Genomic DNA, 24,786 nt, shown 5'->3' on the forward strand with positions numbered 1-24,786 from the left:
AGAAAAAAGGCAACCCTTCCCTCAAGGAGCCTCTCCTGTTTATCCTCCCTAAGCTTCCTTAGGTGAATCTATGCTGTAGAATGAATGCAGCTTGAAACCACTTTAATTGCCCTAGCTCAATGCTATGGAATCCTGGGAGTTGTGGTTCTTTGTACTCTTTAGCCTTCTTTGCCAAAGAGGGCTCATGCCTCTCCAAACTAAAAATCCCAGGATTCCATACATTGAAGTGCTATCGAACAGCATACATTCTTGCAGTATCAGTGCATCCTAGGTTATTCCAAAGTCCTTGGGTGGATCTACACTGGAATTATTGCAGTACGACACCACTTTCACTGCTATGGCTCAATGCTATGGAATCAAGGAGGCAGTAGTTTACAAGGTCTTTAGCCTTGTTTGCCAAAGAATGCTGGCGCCTCATCAAACTACAACTCCCAGGATCACATAGTACTGAGCCATTGCAATTACAAAGGCTGTCAAACTGCATTAATTCTGCAGTGTAGATGCACCCTAGGAGGGCTATGCTGGGGTTTGAGACTTTCATTCCCAAATCTACTTAGAGCTGCAAAAGGGAAAAAGAGGCAAATCTCATGAAAAACTCCCCTGACTTACTGGAAGTAATTATGGTGACTAAATACTCCAAAGGCAAAAACTCATCAAAATAGGATTTAGAGTCTGTGCCTGCTTTCAATTCTGCGGCTACCTCCTGCAGGATTCTGGGGCTTGTAGTTTAGAGAGGGGCTTTCACCATTCTCAGCCAGAGAAGTTCTGGGGCTCACTCATTCTGCAGGAGGTTTAAAATGGGATGAAGTATAGTGTGACGAGGTAAATCCTATCTTATCTTGGAAACTAAGCAGGGTCAGTGCTAATTGGTATTTGAAAGGGAGACCAGTTGGAGTAGGTTATATCTCAAGGGAAGTTGGAAAAAATCACTTTGAAAGGCTGGGCTCAGCAACAACTGCTGCCTCCCCCCCCCCTTTATTTATTTATTTATTTATTTACAACATTTATATCCCGCTCTTCTCACCCGAAGGGACTCAGGGCGGCGTACAAATTGGCAACAATTCAATGCCTACACATAATTAAAACAGCAATGAAAATCCAATAAAACAATTAAAACAATATAAAAATATAAAACATATGATTAAAATCCATTCCTCCAAAATCCTCATGCTGTAGCCGTAAATCAGTCCGGGGTCGTCTTTACCATTTAATCTTCGAAAGCCTGGGCACAAACCATGTTTTCAGGGCTTTTCTAAAACTCAGAAGGGTTGGGGCGTGCCGTAATTCTCTGGGGAGGGTGTTCCACAGCCAGGGAGCCACCACCGAGAAGGCCCTGTCTCTCGTCCCCACCAGCCGTGCCTGTGAGGCAGGAGGGACCGAGAGCAGGGCCTCACCAGATGACCTTAGGGATCTTCCTGGCTCATAGGAGGAGATACGTTCGGACAAGTAGATTGGGCCAGAACCGTTTAGGGCTTTATAGGTCAAGACCAGCACTTTGAATTGGGCTCGGTAGCATATCGGCTTAACAAGGGGGTGGTACGCTCCCTGTAAGCTGCCCCAGTTATTAATCTGGCTGCCGCCCGTTGTACTAGTTGGAGCTTCCGGGCCGTCTTCAAAGGCAACCCCACGTAGAGGGCGTTGCAGTAGTCCAAACGAGCTGTAACCAGAGCGTGGACCACCGTGGCCAAGTCAGACCTCCCAAGGAACGGGCGCAGCTGGCGCACAAGTCTTAGTTGTGCGAAGGCTCCCCTGGCCACCACCGAGGCCTGGGGCTCCAGGCTCAGCGATGAGTCCAGGAGAACCCCCAGACTGCGAACCTGTGTCTTCAGGGGGAGTGCGACCCCGTCCAACACAGGCTGTAACCCTATTCCCTGTTCGGCCCTACGACTGACCAGGAGGACCTCTGTCTTGTCTGGATTCAGTTTCAATTTGTTCGCCCTCATCCAGTCCGACACAGTGGCCAAACACCGGTTCAGGACCTGAACAGCCTCCTTAGTGACAGGTGGGAAGGAGTGACAGAGCTGGACATCATCTGCGTACAGATGACACCGGGCCCCGCAACTCCGGATGATCTCTCCCAGTGGCTTCATGTAGATGTTGAACAACGTGGGGGACAGGACTGAACCCTGCAGGACCCCACAAGTCAATGGTTGTGGGGCCGAGCAGGTGTCCCCCAATGACACCATCTGGGAACGACCCTCCAGGAAGGACCGGATCCACTGCAAAACGGTGCCTCTGAGCCCCATCCAACGAGGCGCCCCAGAAGGATACCGTGATTGACGGTATCGAAGGCCGCTGAGAGGTCCAGCAGAACCAGCAGGGACACACTCCCCCTGTCCAGTTCCCGGCGTAGATCATCCACTAAGGCGACCAAGGCTGTCTCGGTACCATGCCCCGGCCTGAAGCCAGACTGTGCCGGATCCAGAAAATCGGTATCTACCAAGAATGCCTGGAGTTGTGCGGCCACTACACGTTCCACGACCTTGCCCAAAAAGGGGAGATTGGAAATAGGCCGAAAGTTCTCCAATTGAGTGGGGTCCAGTGATGGCTTCTTCAACAGCGGTTTGATCACAGCCAATTTCAGGCTCGCTGGAAATATGCCTTCCCGAAGGGAGGCATTCACCACCACCTTCTCCCACTCGGCCAATCCCCCTCTGGCTTCTCTCACCAGCCAGGATGGGCAGGGGTCTAGGATGCATGTGGTAGCCCTCACCTCTCCAAGCACCTTGTCCACGTCCTCAGACTGAACCAATTGAAATGAATCCATCAAAATAGGACAAGCAGGTGCTCGTGTTACATCCTCGGAGACTGCCGTTAATATGGTGTCAAAGCCAGAACGGATCAAAGTGACTTTGTCCGCAAAGAACCGAGCAAATGCTTCACAGCGGGCTGCCAAGTTGTCAGGGATCCCATCTTGAGGGACGGGATATAACAAACCTCTGACAACTCGGAACAGTTCCGCCGGATGGTTCTTTGCCGACGCAATATTAGCTGCAAAGAAAACGTTCTTTGCAGCATCTATTGCCGCGGCATATGCCCTAAGATAGGAACACAGCCGTGTTCGGTTTGGCCCGCTCGGCTCTGAACGCCACACGCCCTCTAGTTCCCTCTTCTTTCGCTTCATCGCTGCCAACTCCTCAGTAAACCAAGGAGATGGTTTAGCTCGGGTACTCGAGAGGGGACATTCTGGAGCGATCGTGTCTATTGCCCTAGCCGCCTCCTTGTTCCAGAGGGTGACCAGAACAACAGAATCACCAGCCGAGGTGGCGGGGAATTCCCCAAGAGCCGTCAGGAATCCATCCGGATCCATAAGCCTCCTGGGGCGGACCATTTTAGGTCCTCCACTCGTGCGGAGGTTGGGGGGTGCAGTGAGTCTAAACCTGATCAGGTGATGGTCGGTCCATGGCAACGGAGCGATGGTGAGCTCCTCCACACCGCCACCTTCCTCCCATCCCTGGCAGAAAACCAAGTCAAGTGTGTGCCCCACTCTGTGGGTAGGGCCAGATACTAATTGGGACAGCCCCATGGTTGCCATGGCGGCCATGAAGTCCTGAGCCGCACCGGAGGGAGTGGCCTCGGCATGGACATTGAAGTCCCCCAGCACAATGAGCCGTTGGGACTCCAAAGCCAGGCCCGAGACCACCCCGGCTAGCTCAGGCAGGGAGACTGTAGTGCAGCGGGGTGGTCGGTACACTAGCAGAATCCCTAAACTGTCCCGACTCCCTACCCTCAGATGAGCACACTCCAACAAGGTAGACTGTGGGATGGGGCACCTGGTCAGAGGGATGGACTCCTTATAGACCACTGCAACCCCTCCTCCCCTCCCTCCAGATCTTGCAGACCGTGCTGCACGATATATCCTGGTGGACAAAGCTGGGTGAGGTTAACTCCCCCAGCCTCGTCCAACCAGGTCTCTGTTATGCATGCCAGGTCTGCCCGCTCATCCAGAATGAGGTCCTGGATGATTGCAGCTTTACCATTGACAGACCTGGCGTTCAGCAGCACCACCTTCAAATCGGAGGGTCCGCCAACCTGGGCACTCAACTTTACTATGTCAGGAGGCCGTTTTAGATCTACAAGCACTCTATTTTTCACCCTAGGCTGAATTAAGTTATGCCTCCCTTTCCCATATCTCCCCCTCCCCTGGATAACTTCGATGGGCCCTCCCCCAGCTGCTAAATGCACACCCTCTCCCTACATGGTCTACCATAGTGGTAGACTCACTTTCACACACAAGGATCATATTACCCCTGCTTCCCACTCCTACCTCCTTTGAGGGTTATATTGATGTTCTGATTGGAAGCGTATACTAAGCGTAAGGAGTTAGGATGTTAATTTCTTTACCCCAACCCCTATAAAAGTGCTCCAGTGCTTCAGTGTTGTTTGTGTTGTTATCTGTGGATGGTAATTGCACTGGCCCAATAGCCTCTAACCACTGCCCTCCTTCCCACCCTCCTATTAGCCTCCCTGACCCTTAATTAATACCCTAGCTACTAATACACCTTGATCACTACAGATGTTGACTGTGGTTATAACAACCTCAGTGTCAAAGTGCTATAGTGCTTAATTCAAGTCCAAAGGAGGGTCCAGCAATAGGTATTTGATGTTATCACAATAAATATTTGATGTAATATAGGTGGTAAGCAGTTTAGTTCATAAAGTGCAGTGCAGCAGTTCAGTTCTACTGGAAAGTGCTTATTGGTGCCCCTTCTACACTTAAAAGTGCTTTAATGACGACAACACTGTCCCCCCAAAGTGTTTGACAGACTTCTGGTTTTTAAAGTGTTCAGCAGGCAGCAGCTCAATAGGACAGAAGCTATACAAAGTTCTTTCCCCTCTGTTCTTATTCATTCCAAGGTGAAGTGAGGGAGGGAGTGAGGCTGCAGAGCTATAGCCAAAGGCAGGATGGTCCCTTAAAGTAAGCTCCACTGCCCTCTTCCTCCAAGGTGTTTCTGGAGTTTGCCAAGTTCCTCTCCGTTCTTATCCACTCACCGGCATGGAGTGTGGGAGGGAGGCTGCAGAGCTGTAGCCAAAGGCAGGATGGTCCCTTAAAGTAAGCTCCACTGCCCTCTTCCTCCAAGGTGTTTCTGGAGTTTGCCAAGTTCCCCTCCGTTCTTATCAACTCACCGGCGTGGAGTGTGGGAGGGAGGCTGCAGAGCTATAGCCAAAGGCAGGATGGTCCCTTAAAGTAAGCTCCACTGCCCTCTTCCTCCAAGGTGTTTCTGGAGTTTGCCAAGTTCCCCTCCGTTCCTCCTGCCCTCCAGGACTGGGCTTCTTCCCTGCCTCCCAAGCCCTCCCTTTGGTTTCATAGGCCCACTGACAAAGCCTTCAGTAGCATCTCACCTTGGGGAATGGAGGCAGAAAATGTTTAAAAGCCATCAACTTATTTAGCCATGTATTTTCTTTCTTTTCCCTATGGCTTCTCTATGCTTTCAAGTCCTGGCTTTTTTGAAGCAACTTCCCCTTTTCATTTGGCTCAGAACTTAAATTACCACAATACTCAAAAATAATATGCACCCTAATTTTGGCAATGTGTTTTAGCAAAAAAAAAAAAAAAAAAGCACGTTAGACTCAAGTAAAATCGGTATATGGCAGTGCAGATGACACTTCAGCTCCCATGGATTTCAAAATGTCATCATTAAATTTGAATCCAAATTCAAAATATACGGGCATTAATGAAATAAATGTGTTCCTTGGCATTACCTTTTAAAGAAAAGAATTGGGATAGATTCCTACCCCACAAAAAAGGAAGAGAACTCTGGCATGTTTCACCAAAGTTTTCATTCAAAACTGACAATACTGACATGTGACATGAAACAACTAGGTTCTTACAGACCACAAGAACATTTTTAAAAGCAACCATGGACAATTTTTTTTCTTTCACTACCATTCACCTTTCTTATGATTTCCATTTTAGTGGCCAAACTAATAGTGGAGGCAACCAGTGGGTCAGGCTAATCCACTTTCCCTATTTATTTCTATTTTGCTGTCAACTGATGCTCAGAAAAGGTATCCTAGAGCCGTGGTTCTAGGGGTCCCCAGATGTTTTTGGCCTTCAACTACCAAAAATTCTAACAGCTGGTAAACTGGGTGGGATTTCTGGGAGTTGTAGGCAGAAACATCTGGGGACCCCAGGTTGAGAAACACTGTCCGAGAGGCAGCTGCTGTTACTGTCCCTGATAATTAGAGCAGAAGTACAGCATGTCCCCCCTCCCTTATTGCTGCAGGATCAATACTCTGAGTTTCATTTCCCCATATTCAACAAAGATGAGACTTCTAGGAATTTTTGGGGTCCTCCAGACCATTCTACAGAAATTTGCTTTAGAGTCACTTGGAGGACCTAGAAAATTACTAGAGAATATACCCCTCTAAGAGTATTTAAGGTCCTCCAGGGTGACCCTAAAGTAACTTCAGGCAGCAGTCATTCATTTTAAAAGGATTTATTATTATCCACAGGTTTCTGTTTCCACAGTAAGTTCAGGAACATATTACTGCTCTAAGTCCCCTGCAAGGGCGGGATAGAAATAAATAAATAAATAAAGTATCACCAGTAGATACTGGGATAATAGTGTATCCCATTCTTTTCCAGCTCAAGCTTTACTGCACTTACTGCAGACATGATGCTGCAACCCTGACATTGCATGTCTGTGTTTCTTTAGTTATTCACCAACCTCATAATGATGTTCAAAACAAATGAAAGAAGTCCAGTTATACAGAGAAGGAGGAAAAAAGGAGAGCCTGTGTGGTCAGAAAAATACTTTGTAAAAAACAGCTTCTTTAACAGAATCCTTGTATATCTGTAATTTCACATTGGGGATCTGAAACAAAACCATGGGAAAGATCGTATCAGGTGTTGGTAATTCTCTATCTGGAGAGAGAAAAATGGGTCTAGGAAAGTATTCTGGGGAAAATCTAGACACAGTACATTTGTAAATCAATTCTGTGAATTGGGCTATAATCAATTCAGCTGAACCAATTAATTAGACCAGTACATGTAGTGTACCAAAAACAATACCTATTAACAAAAAGCACAACAGGTTTTTCTTCCTTCGTTTTACTTTGGATGAAATGACTGTCCAATATTTCTTTGCAGCTATGAATATTTGAAAACATTCAGACTTTAGGAATCTGGTGGCTACCAGATGGGTTGAACCACAAATCAAATCATTGGTATCAACACTGGACTTGAAATGAGCATTTTTAATTTTAAAAAATAACCTGATGAAGTCAGATAGATGCCTTGAATTTGAAACTGAAAATCCAAGCACGATGTGCTTATGGATCACATAACATTTGATGAGCATGTAACATCATTTATTAAGGAACGAAGTATTTGTGACATATAAGAAATGCAGAAAACACTGCATCCAAAAGACTCCCTATCATTTAGCTGAAAACCCTTTGAGAGCATTTGCAGTATCAAAAGTATACAACAATGAAAACACTTCCAGCAACATTTTTCTTATTTACTTGGTTACCACTGAGTTCATGATGACTTGTTTTCTTATAGTTATATTGGTGCTGTTTGACAGATTACTCTGACAAGGTTACCCTTAAATTGATAAAAGGTTTGATGGTGTCGATCCATTTGTCAGAAATGTCTGGCATTGTGCGGTAATGGACTCCGCAGTATGAGTGTCACTAGCACTCCAGATGGCTATTTTCTATTCCCCGTACAGTACACATCACAACAAAAAGCATACCACTGAGATGTAAAAGTGGCAGGAGGCTTAGATACCATAGTGCCTACTAAACATGAATTCCTATTTCCTTCTGCTCTTTACAACTGCACACCAAGCACATTTAAAAAGTACAAATTGTGATTGCAAATATGCTCTTTACTTACAAAAGAAGCTGAAAATCAGATTATCCGTTTGCTCGCTCGCTCTCTTCCCTCCATCATCCCTCCATTAATTGGTTGAAAACTTTTTCTACATTCACTTATAAAGGCCTCACCAGTAGAGGTTACTTACTGTCTTCCTTTACATTTGCTAGTTATAATAATAGAGTTGTAATTCTCCCCACAGACAAGCCTTTGTGACCTTGAGAGCAAAGTGGCAAAAAAGGTAGCCATATCCTGACAAAGAAACCTTATAGTCCTGCCTGATGTGTTCTGCTCACTACTTCCTCTCCCTCCTGCCTTGCACCTGAGCTTTCAATGCTCTGGATCTGTGGCTCAGCAGGTAGGAAAGGTTGCAAGCAGGGACAAAGAAGCAACACCATGGCAAGGAAGAAGGAAAAGAGCTGTGGGAGAAAAGTTTGGCTTTCACACATTCAAATTTCAAAAGAGGCTGCTCAAAAGAAACCTGGCTACTCGGCCCTTAAAATCATATTTCTATCAGCTTGTTCAGTGAGTCACGGTGATGGCTATTATTATAATAAAATGGATGGGGGCAGTGAGCGCCTACATAATTTGGATAGTATAAAATCAATTATATTAGTGTGAACCAAAGCTTGGGAAGTTACTTTTTTGAACTAAAATTCCCAGAACTCACCAACTGACATGGTCAGTAGCCATTCTGACAGGGAAAATTGGGATTTGTAGTCCAAATGTTATTATTTTTATTATACCATATTATTTCCCCAAGAACTGTTATAAATAATAATAATAATAATAATAATAATAATAATAATAATAATAACAACAACAACAACAACAACAACAACAACAACAACAACTTTATTTATATACCGCCCTATCTCCCGGATGGGACTCAGGGCGGTTTACAGTCATAAAAGCAACACAAACATTACATAACAACATAATACACATTATTAAACAAAGTAAAATAATACAATTATAACAATAAATCACACTTACATGACCAGATCAAGGGGACGGGAACCATAAATCCAATATATTAAAATGTATCATTTTAGGCTAGGGGAATCTTGTGCAATATATCCAGGCTCAGAAATCGGCGGTAGTCCAATATAATTACTCAAAAACTTGCCGACACCACCAGGTCTTCAGTCCCTTACGGAAATTGGATAATGTAGGGGATTGCCTGATCTCTTTGGCAGTGCATTCCAGAGCCGGGGGGCCACTGCCGAGAAGGCTCATTCCCTCGTCCCCACCAGCCGCACTTGAGACGGTGGTGGGAGCGCGAGAAGAGCCTCCCCGGAAGATCTCAAGGTCCGCACTGGCTCATAGGAGGAGATGTGATCATGGAGAAAGGTAGGGCCCGAGCCGTATAGGGCTTTATAGGTCAAAACCTGCACCTTGAATTGGGCCCGGCAGTTTATCGGCAGCCAGTGGAGCTGCTTTAATAGGGGCTCCCTATAGCCGGCTCCCGTTAGAAATCTGTTATAAACCATACAAGTGGGAACTGCAACAAAATATTGCACAGCAGTCTTTATAAAGGTTGTGGTCAGAAGGTCAAGAGTTTTAAACTTTTATCTTTTCTTTATTAAACAACCCAGAAACGAGACTGGTAAAAGCACATGATTGGGCTTTATTTGTAGTAGTTTCCCACCTGTTGAACTGTCTCCTAAAAGACAAAATTCCTTCATGAATTTTCAGTGTGTAACTAAAACTTTATTACATTGCATGTTCTTTCATCAAATGATTAATGTAAATGAATCTTAACAGCACTGGGAATGTTACTGATCATTCTCAGTCCTAAATGGCCACATTTTGGTTTGTTTTTGCTTGCAAAGAAGTCCTATTAGTTGCTCTCCCCCCCCCCCCCCCCATTTAATTGCCCATCTGCAAAAGCATGTATATATTTCTTTGTTGTTTCTTATGCTGACCTATTGGCTAAACAGCCATTGATACTCAATGGCTGAATTTGCTACTAAAAGTGTGCTTTGCAATAAAAGGAAATGAAACATAACAGTATCTGTTCAAGATGCCACCTCATCCTGATAAAAGATATAAAGGCTGTAGTTTTTATGCCCACATGCCTGAGAATGAAGATTATTAAACTCACTGGGTTCATATGCATAAAACACAGCCTCAATCAAAATTATAGCAATGGGTGTGTTAAAGATTGTAACAATTTGTAGTTGCAGTGAAGTTTGCTTGGTAACACAGGACCCCTGAGGATTGCAGGCTACTCTCAGAACCATAAACATGATATGCTATTGGACACTCCACTCAGGGCTGTGGCTTTCATAGAGCAAATAAACAGAAGCCTGTTTTTCTGGATTCTACAATGTTAAAGTGCCAGCTGGGATACATTAGACTGCAGATATTTGTGTTTTCACACCTGTTGTGGATTAGACCTTATAATCCACACCAAATTTCTCTAGGAGTGTCACAATGAAGAGACTATGAAAGCACTGTGTTGAGGCGTATGATAAAACTGCAAGGCTGAAAGAGATGAGGTGAATGCCAGGTTTAAATGCACATTATGTCAATCAACTAGAAGGCATGTCCACACCTATATCTGTGAGATTCTGTTGACACCTAATGCAACTTTTCACAAAATAGTACAAAACTAAAATGCCCTCAATATCCATGTTCACAGTCCTGTTTGCTTCCATCAGTGACACTGTAGACTCACTGACAAAAACAAAACAAAATGATATTTGACAGCAAAAACAGTAATGATAAGTCATCATCTTTATTTATACCCATCTTTCTCCCAATTAATAATATATATGTTATCATCAAAAATCATACAAAAGATTGACACTAAAATGAATTGAACTATTGACTGTCAAAATGAATGTAACTATTAACAATATTTCACACCCTGTAATACGATACATATCAAAAATGTGAAATAGTGGAGGTGGATTCAACTCAATCTCACAAGAATTTTCAATATGTTGAATATTCACCTGAGCATTAGCCATGGGCAGAGACTATGGATACATCCAGGTTCCTATGTAACAGGCATTTGTGCAGGTCTAGATCATGCAAGTAAAACCATATGTTGCAGTAACAGCTGGTGGCCTCCATCAGTCCGTGGGATGATGAATCTATGCTGGTTTACCATCTGAGCTCTCCAAGGTACTGAATCATATCTCCCTAATATTGTCAATTATATTCTCATTAAGGAAAATTACAAATGAAGTGTTGAATCAGGCATCGGCAAACTGCAGCCCTCCAGGTGTTTTGGACTTCAACTCCCACGATTCCTAACGGTTTGCCCATGCCTGGCCTAGACCCTAGACCAGTAGTTCTCAAAGTTTGCTCCGCTGAGCCCTTGGGGCTCTACAAAGCATTCTGTGGGGCTCTGTCCTTTCCTCCTCCCCTCCAAGCTTTCCCTCCTCTTTTCTGCTCCTTCCCCCCTTGTTGCCAAAAGTCTTTCCTCCCTCCCTTGCCAGTAAAAGTCTTTTTTCCTCACTTTCCTCACTGCTCAGATCCTTTCACTCACCTTCCATGTTTCCAGAATACTATTTCCCTCCCACCACTCACAGGGTGCTTTGATTGTGTTTTTCCTGCATGGTAGAAGGAAGTTGAACTGGACAGCCACTGGGATTTTTGCTACTACTACTACTACTACTACTATTATTACTATTGCTACTACAAAGGCTAGATGGCCATCTGTTGGGGATGCTCTGATTGTGCTTTTCCTGTATGGCAGAAGGGTGTAGGACTGGATGGCCCCCTGTTATATTTATGTTAGTTAAAATTGTTCTTCATTTTAAATATTGTATTGTCATTTCTTTCCTTTTTTGCACTACAAACAAGATATGTGAAGTGTACACAGGAATTTGTTCAAGTTTATTTTCAAGTAGTTCACACGAACACTCTCTAACCATCTGCCACTGGCCTGGCCCGTCTGTCAAATTTTAAAACACAATGCATCTAACAGTTTGCCCATGCCTGATATATATGTGCATTATATATAATATCATAATATATAATATATAATATATTATAATATAATATAATATAATATAATTATTGTATTATATATAATATCATATATAAACATTTCTTGGGGCACCATGAGAAACTTTTGCTTTAAAAAGGGCTCCATGGCTGAAAAGGTTTGCGAACCCCTGTCGTAAACTGAAGGAAATAATAGTACTACCCCCAGCCATAAAAACAAAGTTTTTGGAACATAACAACTACTTTCAAAGTAAGTACCGCACAATTAAACAGGAAATAACATTTTCAAACCAGGAACAGATTTTTTTTTTCAAATTTTGTTACATGGTGTAATCACAGAACAATGCTTGCAAAGCAGCCTAATTTCTTCACACAACACATAATTAACACATATGATTAACTGCTGCAAAAGCTGGCAATAATGTGCACTAAGTTAAGAATCTGTCTTTAAAAGATTACACATACTTATTTATTTATTTATTTATTTATTTATTTATTTAATTTATATACCGCTCTTCTCACCAAGGGGACCCAGAGTGGTCTTACACAATGGCAGAATAAATGCCACATAAAATACAATATGTAGAGAGAAAAAACCCAAACCTAAAACACAAATAAAAGCCGATATCCAAATCAAATTAAAACAATTAAAACCATATGACCATTATAGTAGGGGAAGTTTCAAGCCAAAGTCAGAGCCAGTCTGTGTTCTAATATTAATTCACAGAATTCATCAGGTCATGTCAACTCATATCTTAGGATGGGCCAAATGCTTGGTCCCACAGCCAGGTTTTCAGCTGCTTCCTGAAAGACACGAGTGAGGGGGAGATTAGGGGGGGAGATACGTTCTCAGAGGTAAGTTGGACCAGAGCCATTTAAGAATTTGTAGGCCAAAGCAAGCACTTTAAATTGTGCCTAGAAGCTAACAGGCAGTCAGTGGAGCTGTTTCAACAGAGGAGTTGTATGCAGTTTGAGGGGTGTTATTAAGCAGCCCTCTGACTGTACTAAAAAGCTTGGCAGGGCGGTTTTTGGCTGCCTCAATTCTAGAGCTATAATAGGTTTTTTTTGTGGCAGCCATCGCTTTGCAGTATGCTCTCCTTTGGGCTTTAACCTGTTCTAAATTTGATTCGCTCTGTCGCTTTCGCCACAGGCACTCTAGGCGCCTCGTCTAACGCTTCATTGCTGCCAACTCCCTGGAGAACCAGGGTGCTAGTTTAGCTCTGCACATTGTGAGGGGCTGCTCCGGAGCAATCGTGTCTATTGTCCTGGCCATTGCCCTATTGTAGAGAGTGACCAGAGCATCAACAGACTCACCTGCCGAGGAGGCGGGAACATCCCCAAGAGCCATCAGGAATCCATTTGGATCCATAAGCCTCCTGGGGCGGACCATCTTAATGGGCCCACCACCCCCGTGGAGTTTAGGGGTCGCAGTAATTCTAAACTTGACCAAGTGGTGGTCAGTCCATGACAGTGGGACTAACGAGAGCTCTTTCACACCACCACCATTCTCCCATCCCTGGCAAAACACCAAGTCCAATGTATGCCCAGCACAGTGGGTAAGGCCAGAAATCACTTGGGACAGTCCCATGGTTCTTAGAAGATGTCTGTGAAGTCCTGGCTCTGCCTTTCCTCTCCTTTGCTTCAGTTTCCTTGGTTTAGGTTTTCCCAATAGTGTAGAAGCCTCCATTTGTATTAGTTTTTGAGTGGAGCTTTAAAAAATCCCAAGAGGCCAGCCTTAGTTGGTTTAGTCCATTTGCCTGCACAGAGTTCTCTTGCTAGACTCTTTTCTTTCTGCAATAGAGCTACAGTGTTTAGAGGTTTGGGTATTGTCTGGAAATCCTAGGCATAGTAATCCAAAACAGGCATCCTTAGCACTATAAAATGTGCATTTAGCAGTATTCATATACCATCAATCCCAGTGACAACAGAAGCTTGTGGTCGGCCCAAGTTTCACAAAGTAGATCAAATGAGTTGATCCTACAAGCACCAGCTTATAATCCATCGCTTTACATCAGAGGCAAAAGACTTCCAAGGATTCCAGAGAAATGACTGCAACCAGCAAAATCTCCTTTCAAAATGTATTGTTTTAAGCAGTCCTGGGTGAAGTTTGTTTGTTCTTCCTGTTTTCAGTAAACTCATTTGGTTATCTTTTCACCTTGCTTGAAGTGCAAAAATAAATCGGATGAATTACAGCAGACTTCCTCACCTATGTCTTGAGGAGCAAGTCCAGCATGACCACAAGTCATCATGGGTAGTGGCTTTAAACAATGAGATGGCTAAAACTGGCCTTCCTTTACAATTTCTGAATGATCTAGGACCTAGGGCAAAACAAATGCTCATGCAATGCACTCATGATATCTATGCTCAATTGGACCTAGCAAGTATAGGTAGGTCTTCTGCCACGAAGTTTTTAACTTCCCACAAAATGAATATTCATTTAAAATACTATCTGACCATTCCAGTTCCATTACCCTTAGAAGAATATATACCAGAGCCAGGTTTGAACAGCTCAGTGTTAAATATGTGGCATGGCTGTCACTCTTCTGCTTGTTTAGAGGTTTGCAATAGTATCTGGCTGATCCACCAAAAGCACCATAGCCCAGTCCTTTCCCTTTCTGCTCTTCCACCCAAAGAGTCCTTCCACTTCTTCTGCTCTTCCATTTTCCCCTTTCACCAGCATTCTTGTCTTGTTCATCGGAGCTCAGAAAGGTCTACAAGTTATGCTTCCTCACTAGTTTTTAACCCACACCACTTATGCTCAAGGTATACTACTCATTTCAGAACCAACTGCCTGATGTTTCCTCTTCTATCTTTGACTCTTTCCCTTCAGCCTGTCTTCTTCCCTTCATGTAGAAGAACCAGTACATGCTTTTTAATTTGGGAAGTTGCTGTCCAGTAAGCAGCCACCCATCCTTGCCCTGACAGCCACTTTGTCTCCATCAATGTCATGGCCAAGGCTCAACCAAGCCTTCACACTGCTCTTTATCAAACTGTTTGATGATAGCATATTGGTAGAGATTCTAGTTCATATTTCTTTTTCCATGCATGCACATTGAGCTGTAGGGACTCTTCTTGCTTAAATGACAAAACTTGGAAAAGAAATTGGCCAAGTTCATTAGGTTTTTAAAAAATACCTTTGTTAAGTTCTGCATAATAATATAATAATCATCATCAACAACAACAACTTTATATCCCACCCCAAAATGGTGGTCATCACATGCCACTAGCTTCCACTAGTAGATTTACATGCAATTTGTTGTTTAAATCGCAGGCCTTCCCCACAAGTCTTCCTGTTTTGGAAATTTCCCTCCTCTGTGTGGAAATTGGTTGGGTAAGGCCACAAGATTCAACAAAGACAATAGAGAAGCAAGCATTCTGCTCTCCCCATTTCATGCATTTACAATTGTATGGGGGTGTACTCCTCAGCAGGGCTACTGAAGATGAAGGGAAAGAAATCAGTTACTGTGATGACTCATGGGCCTTGTAGTCCTGTTCCTAGTACTATTGTGGCAGACAAAGAGGAAAACATGGGGTTTTCGCCGGTTCAGCAAGAGCCGGAGTCTCTTCACCTGCAGGATGTTGCTGTTTGCCCTCAAGAATTCAGCCAAACAGGCCTTGGGCAGAACTCCCCCCCGTTTCCCAGAAAAGAATCTTATTCCAGAGAAAGGGGAAACAGAGAAGCTCAACGGAGGAGTTTACGCATTGCTGCCAGAAATCAAGCTGATTAGGCTTGCTTCCCTTGGGAAATTCTAAGGAGTCACACATCTGGACAGAGTTGGGTTTCGCTTCTCGTTCTCTAGGGAAAGAGTTCTGTTGGCGGGAAAACGAGACCCAATATAGGTGGTTGGCGCGAAGAATTCTTTGCGGAGTCAATTGATCAGCTTCAGGAGAGAGATCGTGTGTGGACTTCGTACCCCAGTTCCTTGCTTCTCGGATCAAGTTTTCGAGCCTTGCCTAGCCTTGCAGTTTTACCACAGACCCTGCTCCACGCTCATGTTTTGCCTTTGTTTCCAGTTATGAATCTAGCCAAGAATCAAGTTTAATTCCAGCCTTGTTGTCAAGCTTCATTGAACTCTAGGACTCTGCTATTTCCCCACACTACTGCTTGGCAAAGTGTGTGTTTCGGTCAAGTGGATTAAAACTTTGAACTCTAATATCTTATATTGGACAATACATTTTGGACTATATTTGACCTCTTTTGAAAGGTCTGCTTCCGAACTATATTCTTCACTTGTTTTTATTGCTTTTATATATTTCTTTAATAAAGATATTAGATAGAGATTGGCCTCTGCGTATGGTTATTGGTGCTCTCCTGCCAGGGTTCTGACAGTTACATGTAGGCTTATGCTATTCCTATGTGATTGACCTTTTCTTGTAAGGAATTTCAAGGAACAGTCCCTGAAGGAGACAGAACTTCAAGCAACAGAAGTGATGTAAAGCAGTACTACTCTAGAAAGTACTGATGGAAAAAACATCAGAGAGTCGAAGGCAAGGAAGACTTGTATGGTGTTGACAGAAGAAGTGGGTGTGAGGAGACAAAAGACTGCTGGACAATAGCTATAATATGCTGATTTTGGACTTCTGTAGAATTTGTCAAAGTTTTTTGACTGTAAACAGAGCTAAAATAAATGAATAAAATATTCCATGATCATATCCTTAAGTTACGCATATGGAATTTTATTTATAACATTAACCGCTGTTAATAGATGTCCAGTCTTTTACAACACTTTTTCTATAGTTTTTCATTTTCTATACTTAGCTTTATCAATTCCTTGTTGAGTACAGAAATTAGTAAATATATTTATTTGCCACATAATGTATTTATTGGCCATGTAATGGCTTTGAAAATTTGAAGACACACAGTGAGCATATACTGGGAGGATTGAGTGCATCGTATGTATTTAGTACATGGTTGAAGACATTTGGGGTGTAAATCTTTCTAATAGAACAAACTATTTTTAAGTTTTCCCACCCACTAAATGAAATTACAAGAGCTTTTATGCATTAAAAAATCGTTACACACATATTAGGACTCTGATAAAAAAAAAAATTTTTCAAAGCTTTTCTGCACTATCTATTTTTTTTTTAGCAAATGACATTTTTGCAAAGAAAATCCAAAAATGTGAAAAATCTTACAACCATTGAGCATTTTTTCTTGCTGTCCGGAGACACACACTTTCTCACTAAAAACAAGCAAATGTGTTCTTCAAATCCATAGAAGTCATACATCTTCTAACAAACATTTTTCCACAGCAAACACCATTCTAAATGGGGCTCAGAGAGAGTTTATTGGGGACACCCACCCTTCCTTTTCTTTTAACTTCTTGTTTTCTTTCCTTTTTTTCCTTTTTTTTCTAGAAACCAGTGAAGGGGGAAGCAGAAGAGACAAAAATACTAAAGACAACAGTAAAACAAATGTTCAAATCCCCAAAACCCTAATAGTTGAAATGCCAATAATTTGCTTAGCAACCACTAATATTTAACTATTGCTTCCAGAATTATCTAACATTCAATGCATAGAAAAGAGTATTAAAATAAAAGGCTGATATATACTAGTACTCCTTTGAAATGCTAGTTTTATTCTAAATTAGCTTGGGAACCCGGCAATACCCGGGTTATTTGAAAAAGGCATTATTTGTCTTTGATTGTTAGGTATTCTCAGTTTAGAGGGGTGAACTACAATTCCCAGAATCATGGGTCAATCCTCCCCAAACCCTTCCAGTATTCAAAGTTGGCCATTTTGGGTCTGTGTACCAAGTGTAGTCCAGATCTGTCATTAGTTGGTCATTGCCTGGCTGCAGTGCTCTCTGGATGCGGGTGAACTGCTACAACTCCCAGATTCCAGGGGCAATTGTCCCAAAACATCTGTCAGTTTCCACAGCAGGCTATGTTGACTCTGTGTGCCAAGTTTGGTCCAGATCCGTCATTGGCTGGGTTCAGTGGTCTTTGGATGCATGCAAACTACAACTCCCAAAATCAAGGCCCATTCCCATAAACCCCTGCTGTATGCTCAGTTGGTCATGAGGCTTCTCTGTGCAAAGTTTGGTGCAAAGTCCATTGTCGGTGTGGGCCACTGTTTCTCTGGATGCAAGTGAACTATAACTCCCTTTTCCCCAAACATGTCCAATATGTTCTTTTGGTTATGAGGGCTCTGTGTGCCAAGTTTGGTCCTGGTCCATCATCGGAGGGGTTCGGAGTGCTCATACATTGCAGGTGAACTATAAATCTCAGTACCTACTACTCCCAAACGTCCAGGCCAATTCCCCTCAAAACCCACCAGTATTCAAATCTAGACATATGAGGTATGCCTGGCAAGTTTGGCCCAAAGCCATCATTGTTTGGGTTCATAGCATTCTGGGTATAGGTGAACTACACCTCCTCTAAATTCCCCAGTAGGAGTCATAGTGCTCTGACTTGATGCAGAGTGAACCACAACTTCCACCATGTGGAGTCAATCCCCCAAACTCCAGTAAATTTAGTTGCTGCTCAGTTCTGCTGTGTTTGTTATGCTGACAGATTTGTTATGCAGGCAGTAGGCGGGGTCATGCAAATTTCACACCAATGGAGAACCCTGGGATGCCTGCCTGTGGTGGAGGAAAATGCAAAATCTAGAATGAAATGGTTCCCAAATGAAAGCATTCCTTGGGTGGTGGGCCATAGTGTTTGGGAAGGACATTGGCAGGGTTTGGGCTACATGTTCATGGAGCTCGCTGTAACCGCAATGTCAGTGGAGTGATTTGGTGACTCCTTAGCACTGGGAACTATAGCCTGTTTTTGGAGGCTGGGGGCTGTCTGTGTGAGCAGACACCCATGCCACATACACATATACAGGTTTTCACTTTTATTATGGATATGGATATACTGATCCAGGGCAGCCTTTAAGACAATTAATGTTGATCCAATACGTTAAACTGGCAGTCTTGAAGTCTTCATGCGAGCCATTTAATCTCTCCTAAAAAGTTACCACCATAGGAACATTGTGGACATTTCTGTCTGATGTTTTCCTCCCATATATTCTCTTTTCACTACAGCAAGTTTCCGTAGCAACCACTAATGCATACCCTACCTGGAATCAAGCAATTGCCTCTCCTCCATTCTCACCAATGACTCTACAGGTCAAACGATGCTTCTTTCTCAGCATGGATTGTCAGGAAGATTTTTTATCACACTTGAGCTAAAGATGCAAGTTATCCTTTATCAGGTGTTCTCCAGTGACAGGCATACCATGCACCTAACTACTTCATTTGCACATAAATAAGCCTGCCTGTGTGAGGTTAGAAGCTGTTTCGGACAATTTGTCCTTGTAAGTGTCATACTCAAACACATGCAGCCAGAAGGACAACAAAGCTATTTTACTTACGGTTGGCACAGCTTGATAAGATCCTGGTCAGTGGTTCCGGGAGGAAGGCCTCGGATGTACAGGTTGGTTTTACTCAACTGTTCGCCACTGCTGTTGTTGCTGTTGTTGTTGCTACTATTAGTGCTGGGGCTGGGAGGAGCCATGGGGTGGGGAGCTGGTGCATAGGAATGCTGAAAATAAGAAAAATGGTTATTGGAAAAAATACCATCAGTAGCATGGTGGTAACTGTAGCATTAAATTTAATGCTACAGAAGCTTTTACCATGATCAATCAAGTGGAAGACCTCTCCACCTTGAAGCAGAATTAATTTACAGTAAGACTTCTATATTCAAGCAGGAGGAAGAACGAGAGGTTCTCAGTTGAACCATGGCTACACGAAACTGCAGATACAACCAAACACCATTAAATGACCTTACTTCATGTCCCAGTGTACCAAATGGTTGGTTGGAAGACCAAGAAATTCCCAGAATCAAATGGAAGGCCCAAAAAACTACTAGAGGGACCAATACTTTTCCAGGCACAAGTACGTGAAATTGCAGATATGGATCCAATAGTTATGGAGATCTTACTGTATACATTAGTAATGTATACAGTAAGACTCTTACCAAGGAAAATTTAAGCAACTCTACTGCAAGATTTATTGGCTATTTTTTAAACAAGAAGTCCGGTGGTGTTGGATACATAAGTTGCCATGAAAATTTCCATATACAATACAGGCAGGCTATATATAATTCATCAAAAAATATCTGATGTTTTCATTGAAGCCATCAAATAACACACATAGGAGTGAGAATATGTAATATCAAACTCTATAGATTTTAAGAGAAATATGTATGTATAAGAAAAGGTAGTTATACTTCTGTGGAAAAACACATGGTTTGGATGCAAAAGGTTCCATGCCCAGTACCTGGCATCTCCAGTTAAAGTGCAATCACAGAGGAGATTATAATTATTCCATAATTAAATTTCAATTATATGAATTTCCATCTCTCTACAAGTTCAAGCACTGTAGATTTGTAAATATGTCCTTGGTTATATAGGTAGTAACATCAAAAGAAAAAAATCATTCAATACAAAACACATTCTATAGCAGAGTTAAGATTCTTCCTCTTTCAGTGCTTGATGTGAAAGGCAGGGAGTGAAAACAATCAATTAGGCTTATTGTCTAGACTAGACCTGTCAAAACAACTGCTATAGAAAATACAAACTTTAAGAAAACAATATGACAAAACCAGCATTATTCTTTGTAATGGTAGCCATCAAAAAGTCACTGCTATTAGTAAATTTCAGAGTTAGGAAGCAGTGGCTACACCAATAGATAAAATATGAAAAATAGCATTATTCCACGAATGCTACACAATGACTAGTGGAAGCAGCATGCAAGAAACACAATCAAACATCCAGTCTAATGAAATCATAATGAATTGCTCAACAAGCCATGAAAAATCTACTGTATCTATTTGGGAAGTCCTTCTGGAATGACCTGTCAAATGACACATGGAATGGACTATGAATAGAATGTGATCCTTGAACAAATATAAAAGGGGGGTTCAATTAGCAGAACCTGCACAACTGCACAGTTGGGTATAATGTAAGTCAGACACCACACAGACTAATCCCCCATTATTGTGACCCCCACCATTACACCTTCCCATACCCACATTTTACTGAAAAGGCCTACCACACACCTAAAGATCTCCAATTCCCCTCTCTAAGTGCTGCAGGGTGACCCAAAATACATACACCTTTTAAAAGGTATTAGAAGCTGTGGTGACTATTTGAAGGCTAAGTTAATTAATTTTATTGAAGAAGAGATGTTCTAATAAAGATTTACTCAGAGATCTAAACTATCCCCTTGCAACTGATACTATTTTTTTTTTAATGAGGCTACTTTGGTCAAAGTTCCAACATTCAAGCAGCCACCAGGTAATAACAAAAAATTAAGTACACCTATGTTGTTCTTGTTGTTCTTGCTGTTTTACATCTTCAAGTAATCATTTACTACTTATAGTAGCCCTGAGACAAACCTATCACAGGGTTTTCTTGGCAAGATTTATTCAGATGGGGTTTACCTTTGCCTTCATTTGAGGCTGACAGTGTGACTTGCCCAATATTACTCAATGGATTTCTATAGTTGAGGAGGCATTCAAATGCCAGTCTCCAAAGTCATAGTCCAACACAACTATGCTATTCTATTAGGAATATAAAATACAGGATGTTTGAAAAAGAACTCCCTATTCACCATTTAAATTAAATTTTTCAAACACCCTGTATTCTCATTTTTGTTTTCATTACATTTCTCCAAATCCTATCTGAATCATTGTCTCACCTTTTCATTGTATCAACTTGTGAAACTTGTTTTTCTCCTCACATTTCCCCCACCAACTAAAACACATGTATATGTGAATTTTGCATCTGTGTTCATTTTTTGTCATTTGCTCTCAAAAACGCATTAATGACTTTTGTGCATGTTAACTTCTCCAACACACGGCCTCACAATGTGTGGATTTCCATGGAAAAATCCTGATTGTCCTATGATTTTTCTTGGGAAATACAAAATGGATTGTTTCATCAACAATCTCAATCTCAACATATCTTTGCTCCCTGAATCAGCAGTCATTTCCTGTTGTATGAACTATTGAAAATTTTAAAATCTAAAATGACAGATTTAATTGATTGTGTTGTGTGCAAGACTATGCAATCTTCTCAGCTACTCACATGCTAATTGATAGATCCCACTCAAATACTTGCAAATCAGACTTGCTAATCACACCCTTCACACTTGGTCTATATACATTGGTTCTTTCTCCCACCCTGGACATTCCACAGGTATTTATTTATTTATTTATTTATTTAATATATTGCGCTTCTCCCCCAGGGGGACCCAGAATGCCACATATAATACAACATGTAGAAAAACCAAACTTCACTTGCTTTACCACCATACTATCTTCTGAAGATGCCAGCCACAGATGCAGGCAAAAGATCAGTAGAAAATGCTTCTAGAACATGGCCATACAGCCTGGAAACAACACAACACTCCAGTGATTCTGGCATAAAAGCCTTTGACAATTCATAGCAACATTGTGAATGAAAATCTGTGTTGTATTCTATCTTATTTTAAGTTTAAACCTTTTATGTGCGATCCATGAAAAAAATGGTTCAATACTCGCTTCGAAAGTAAGGGGCGCTGGCGCTTCGTTTCTAAAGTCATTTCTGAATTTTGAAGCAAAAAATTCGAAACTTTCCAAAAATTCGGAATATTCGTATGTACCTCATTAATGGCGGACGTGCATGCACACCAGGAAAACATTATTGTCAATAGGGAAAATTGAGTGGCTTCTCTCTCCCTCATTTTTGAGCTATCCTAATAAAATTTTCTACAGTGGTAGAACACATTTACCACTGTTAGCTCACCAAATCTAATAACGTTTGACTTATCCTCAGATTTTTGGTGAATTTTCAAAGTTTTTATAAAAAACCATCAAATAACTCCTGACAGATGGTCTGGTTTGAAAGTGTTATTTCCTATTTCATTGGGTTTTCTGGCGCTGAGAGTGTGTGACTTGCCCAAGATCACCCAGTGGGTTTCCATAGCTGAGTGGGAAATCAAGCCACAACTGTAGTTTGAGAGTTCTCAAACCACTACACTACACCATGCTTAAGAGCCCCATAGAAACCAACCAAGAATGGAAGGGGGATTTCTCTCCTGGATAGCAGTGGGTTTAAGAGCCCCATAGAAACCAACCAGGAAGGCAAGGGGTATTTCTCTCCTGGATAGCCAGGACAGAAAACACTCCAGGCTTAGTTTCTATGGGACTCTTAAACCCCAATGCTAGCCAGGAGATTGGTTGAATTAAAACACTTTCTCATATATCCAAAGGTTATCTGAAGATATTCCGAGGCATGGGCACCAACACTTCGAATTGGAAGGTTAAATTTGAAGCACCAAACCACCTCAGAACCCCGTTCGGAACCCAAAATAGATACAATTTTATTATGATTAACGACGATTCCAATAAATTTGCCCATGCCTAGTAATTATCCCTTAAAGAGTTTTGACCAACATTTTAAATAATATTTTTTCATTATTTTTACCATTCATAGAATAAGATTTTGAATTTGATTAAATCATGTTTTAAATTTCCGTAAGTCATCTTAGATCCCATTTCAGGAGAAAGGTTGGACATAAATTCAACAAACAAACAATCAAACACCATACAACCTGCCTAAAAACATATCTATTTTTTGCACATGATTTATTATGAAAAATATACCATAACCCCTTTGCAAGGACGAAACATATAATAACTTATGATTGAAGTGGGAGGTAACTGAATGCTTGAAAAATATATACTATCATTTTTATTCCTCCAAAATTATCCCCACACATAAATTTATACATATATAAATATGCATATATGAAATCCATATTAAAGTATTTTGGTTATTTTTCAATCCAAAATCCAAATGAATTCCTTGTTTTGAAAGCATTAACCATGTATGTAATTCATCAAAGTAAATGCTTTCTTTATAAGAATTTTTCCCAAAATTAGGAAACAAAAGGTGACCTACTATAATATAATAGTACTGTACTGAAAACAAGCTAGGCACTTAAACTGGCAAGAACTTTTACTTGCATTAACAAAAACACAGTAACAGAATAAAACATAGGATGGTGATATGATGAAAGCCAAAATTGCCATGTCTCCCGATACACATTGCCTTGTCTCAAATCTGTTAGACCCAACCTGACTCAGGCCTGAGCCATAATGTGCCAAATCATGGCTTCACAGAAAGAGGCAATGAATACTGTACCCATTCAAGTAGTATTCTGTCTAGGGCTGCCCCTTCCACATCAAATGCCCTTCTTTCTCCCCTTTTTTTGGATATGGTATCTGACTTGGATCACCTATCACCAATTTTAACAAACAAACAGCAATATTGGCTGGATCGGTTTATACCAACATGTTTTTCAAGAACTCAGAAAGCACTTGAGAATTGCATGCCAGTTTGATTGAGTTTGATATATATTGTGTACTTGGGGTTTTTTTGGTGACCAGAAATGGAATGCTTTAGAAACAAATTAAGGAACCGGAGAGATGCCTGACTGAAAGGGAATAATTGTCCCTACACCCCTCCTTGTATTCCATTACATACCCTTGCAATGTAGTGCAAAAACACAACTTGTGATAGTTGCCAGATTTTCATGATATATGGAGATATACTGAAATGCTGGCAGGGTTTTCTGAATTCACTGGGAACTCCTCCCTGGCAAGCATAATGGATGTATGATCCTGGCCAGTTATTCACTAGCTTGAGGAGACATTAAGAGTCTTCAAGGTGCCATATTCGGCATGTGCTAGTGCAATGCTACCACAAATCAATCACATTGTTATCATTATTCAGTCTAAAACACTGTTCTTGGATCCAAGTTCTTCTGATGGAACTGATTTCAACAGGAGAGGAGTTCTACACATCAAGAACTGCTCCTAGGGGACAGTAGAAAGGTGGGAAAGAACAGGGGTAAGAAGAAGCCTCACAATGACTATGGATGTCCACTGGCACAATCTTAAATATAAGACACTTACTGGTGAAAAAAAGTGTCTTGTATGTGACAACTGCGGTCCAGAATATC

General features: G+C 41.7%; 1 protein-coding gene across 7 annotated transcripts in view; it reads right to left on the minus strand.

Moving 5' to 3' along the window:
• rbms3 (RNA binding motif single stranded interacting protein 3) overlaps positions 1–24,786 on the minus strand; it is a 958,643-nt gene that overhangs the window by 423,526 nt on the left and 510,331 nt on the right. For all 7 annotated transcript variants that reach the window (XM_062958203.1, XM_062958201.1, XM_062958202.1 and 4 more), the window contains one exon: positions 19,149–19,318. In XM_062958203.1, the coding sequence (XP_062814273.1) occupies positions 19,149–19,318 (170 nt within the window). The remainder of the gene's footprint in view (positions 1–19,148; positions 19,319–24,786) is intronic.

This window comes from Anolis carolinensis, chromosome 6, assembly GCF_035594765.1.
Source record: "Anolis carolinensis isolate JA03-04 chromosome 6, rAnoCar3.1.pri, whole genome shotgun sequence".
NCBI classification, from domain to species: Eukaryota; Metazoa; Chordata; class Lepidosauria; order Squamata; family Dactyloidae; genus Anolis; species Anolis carolinensis.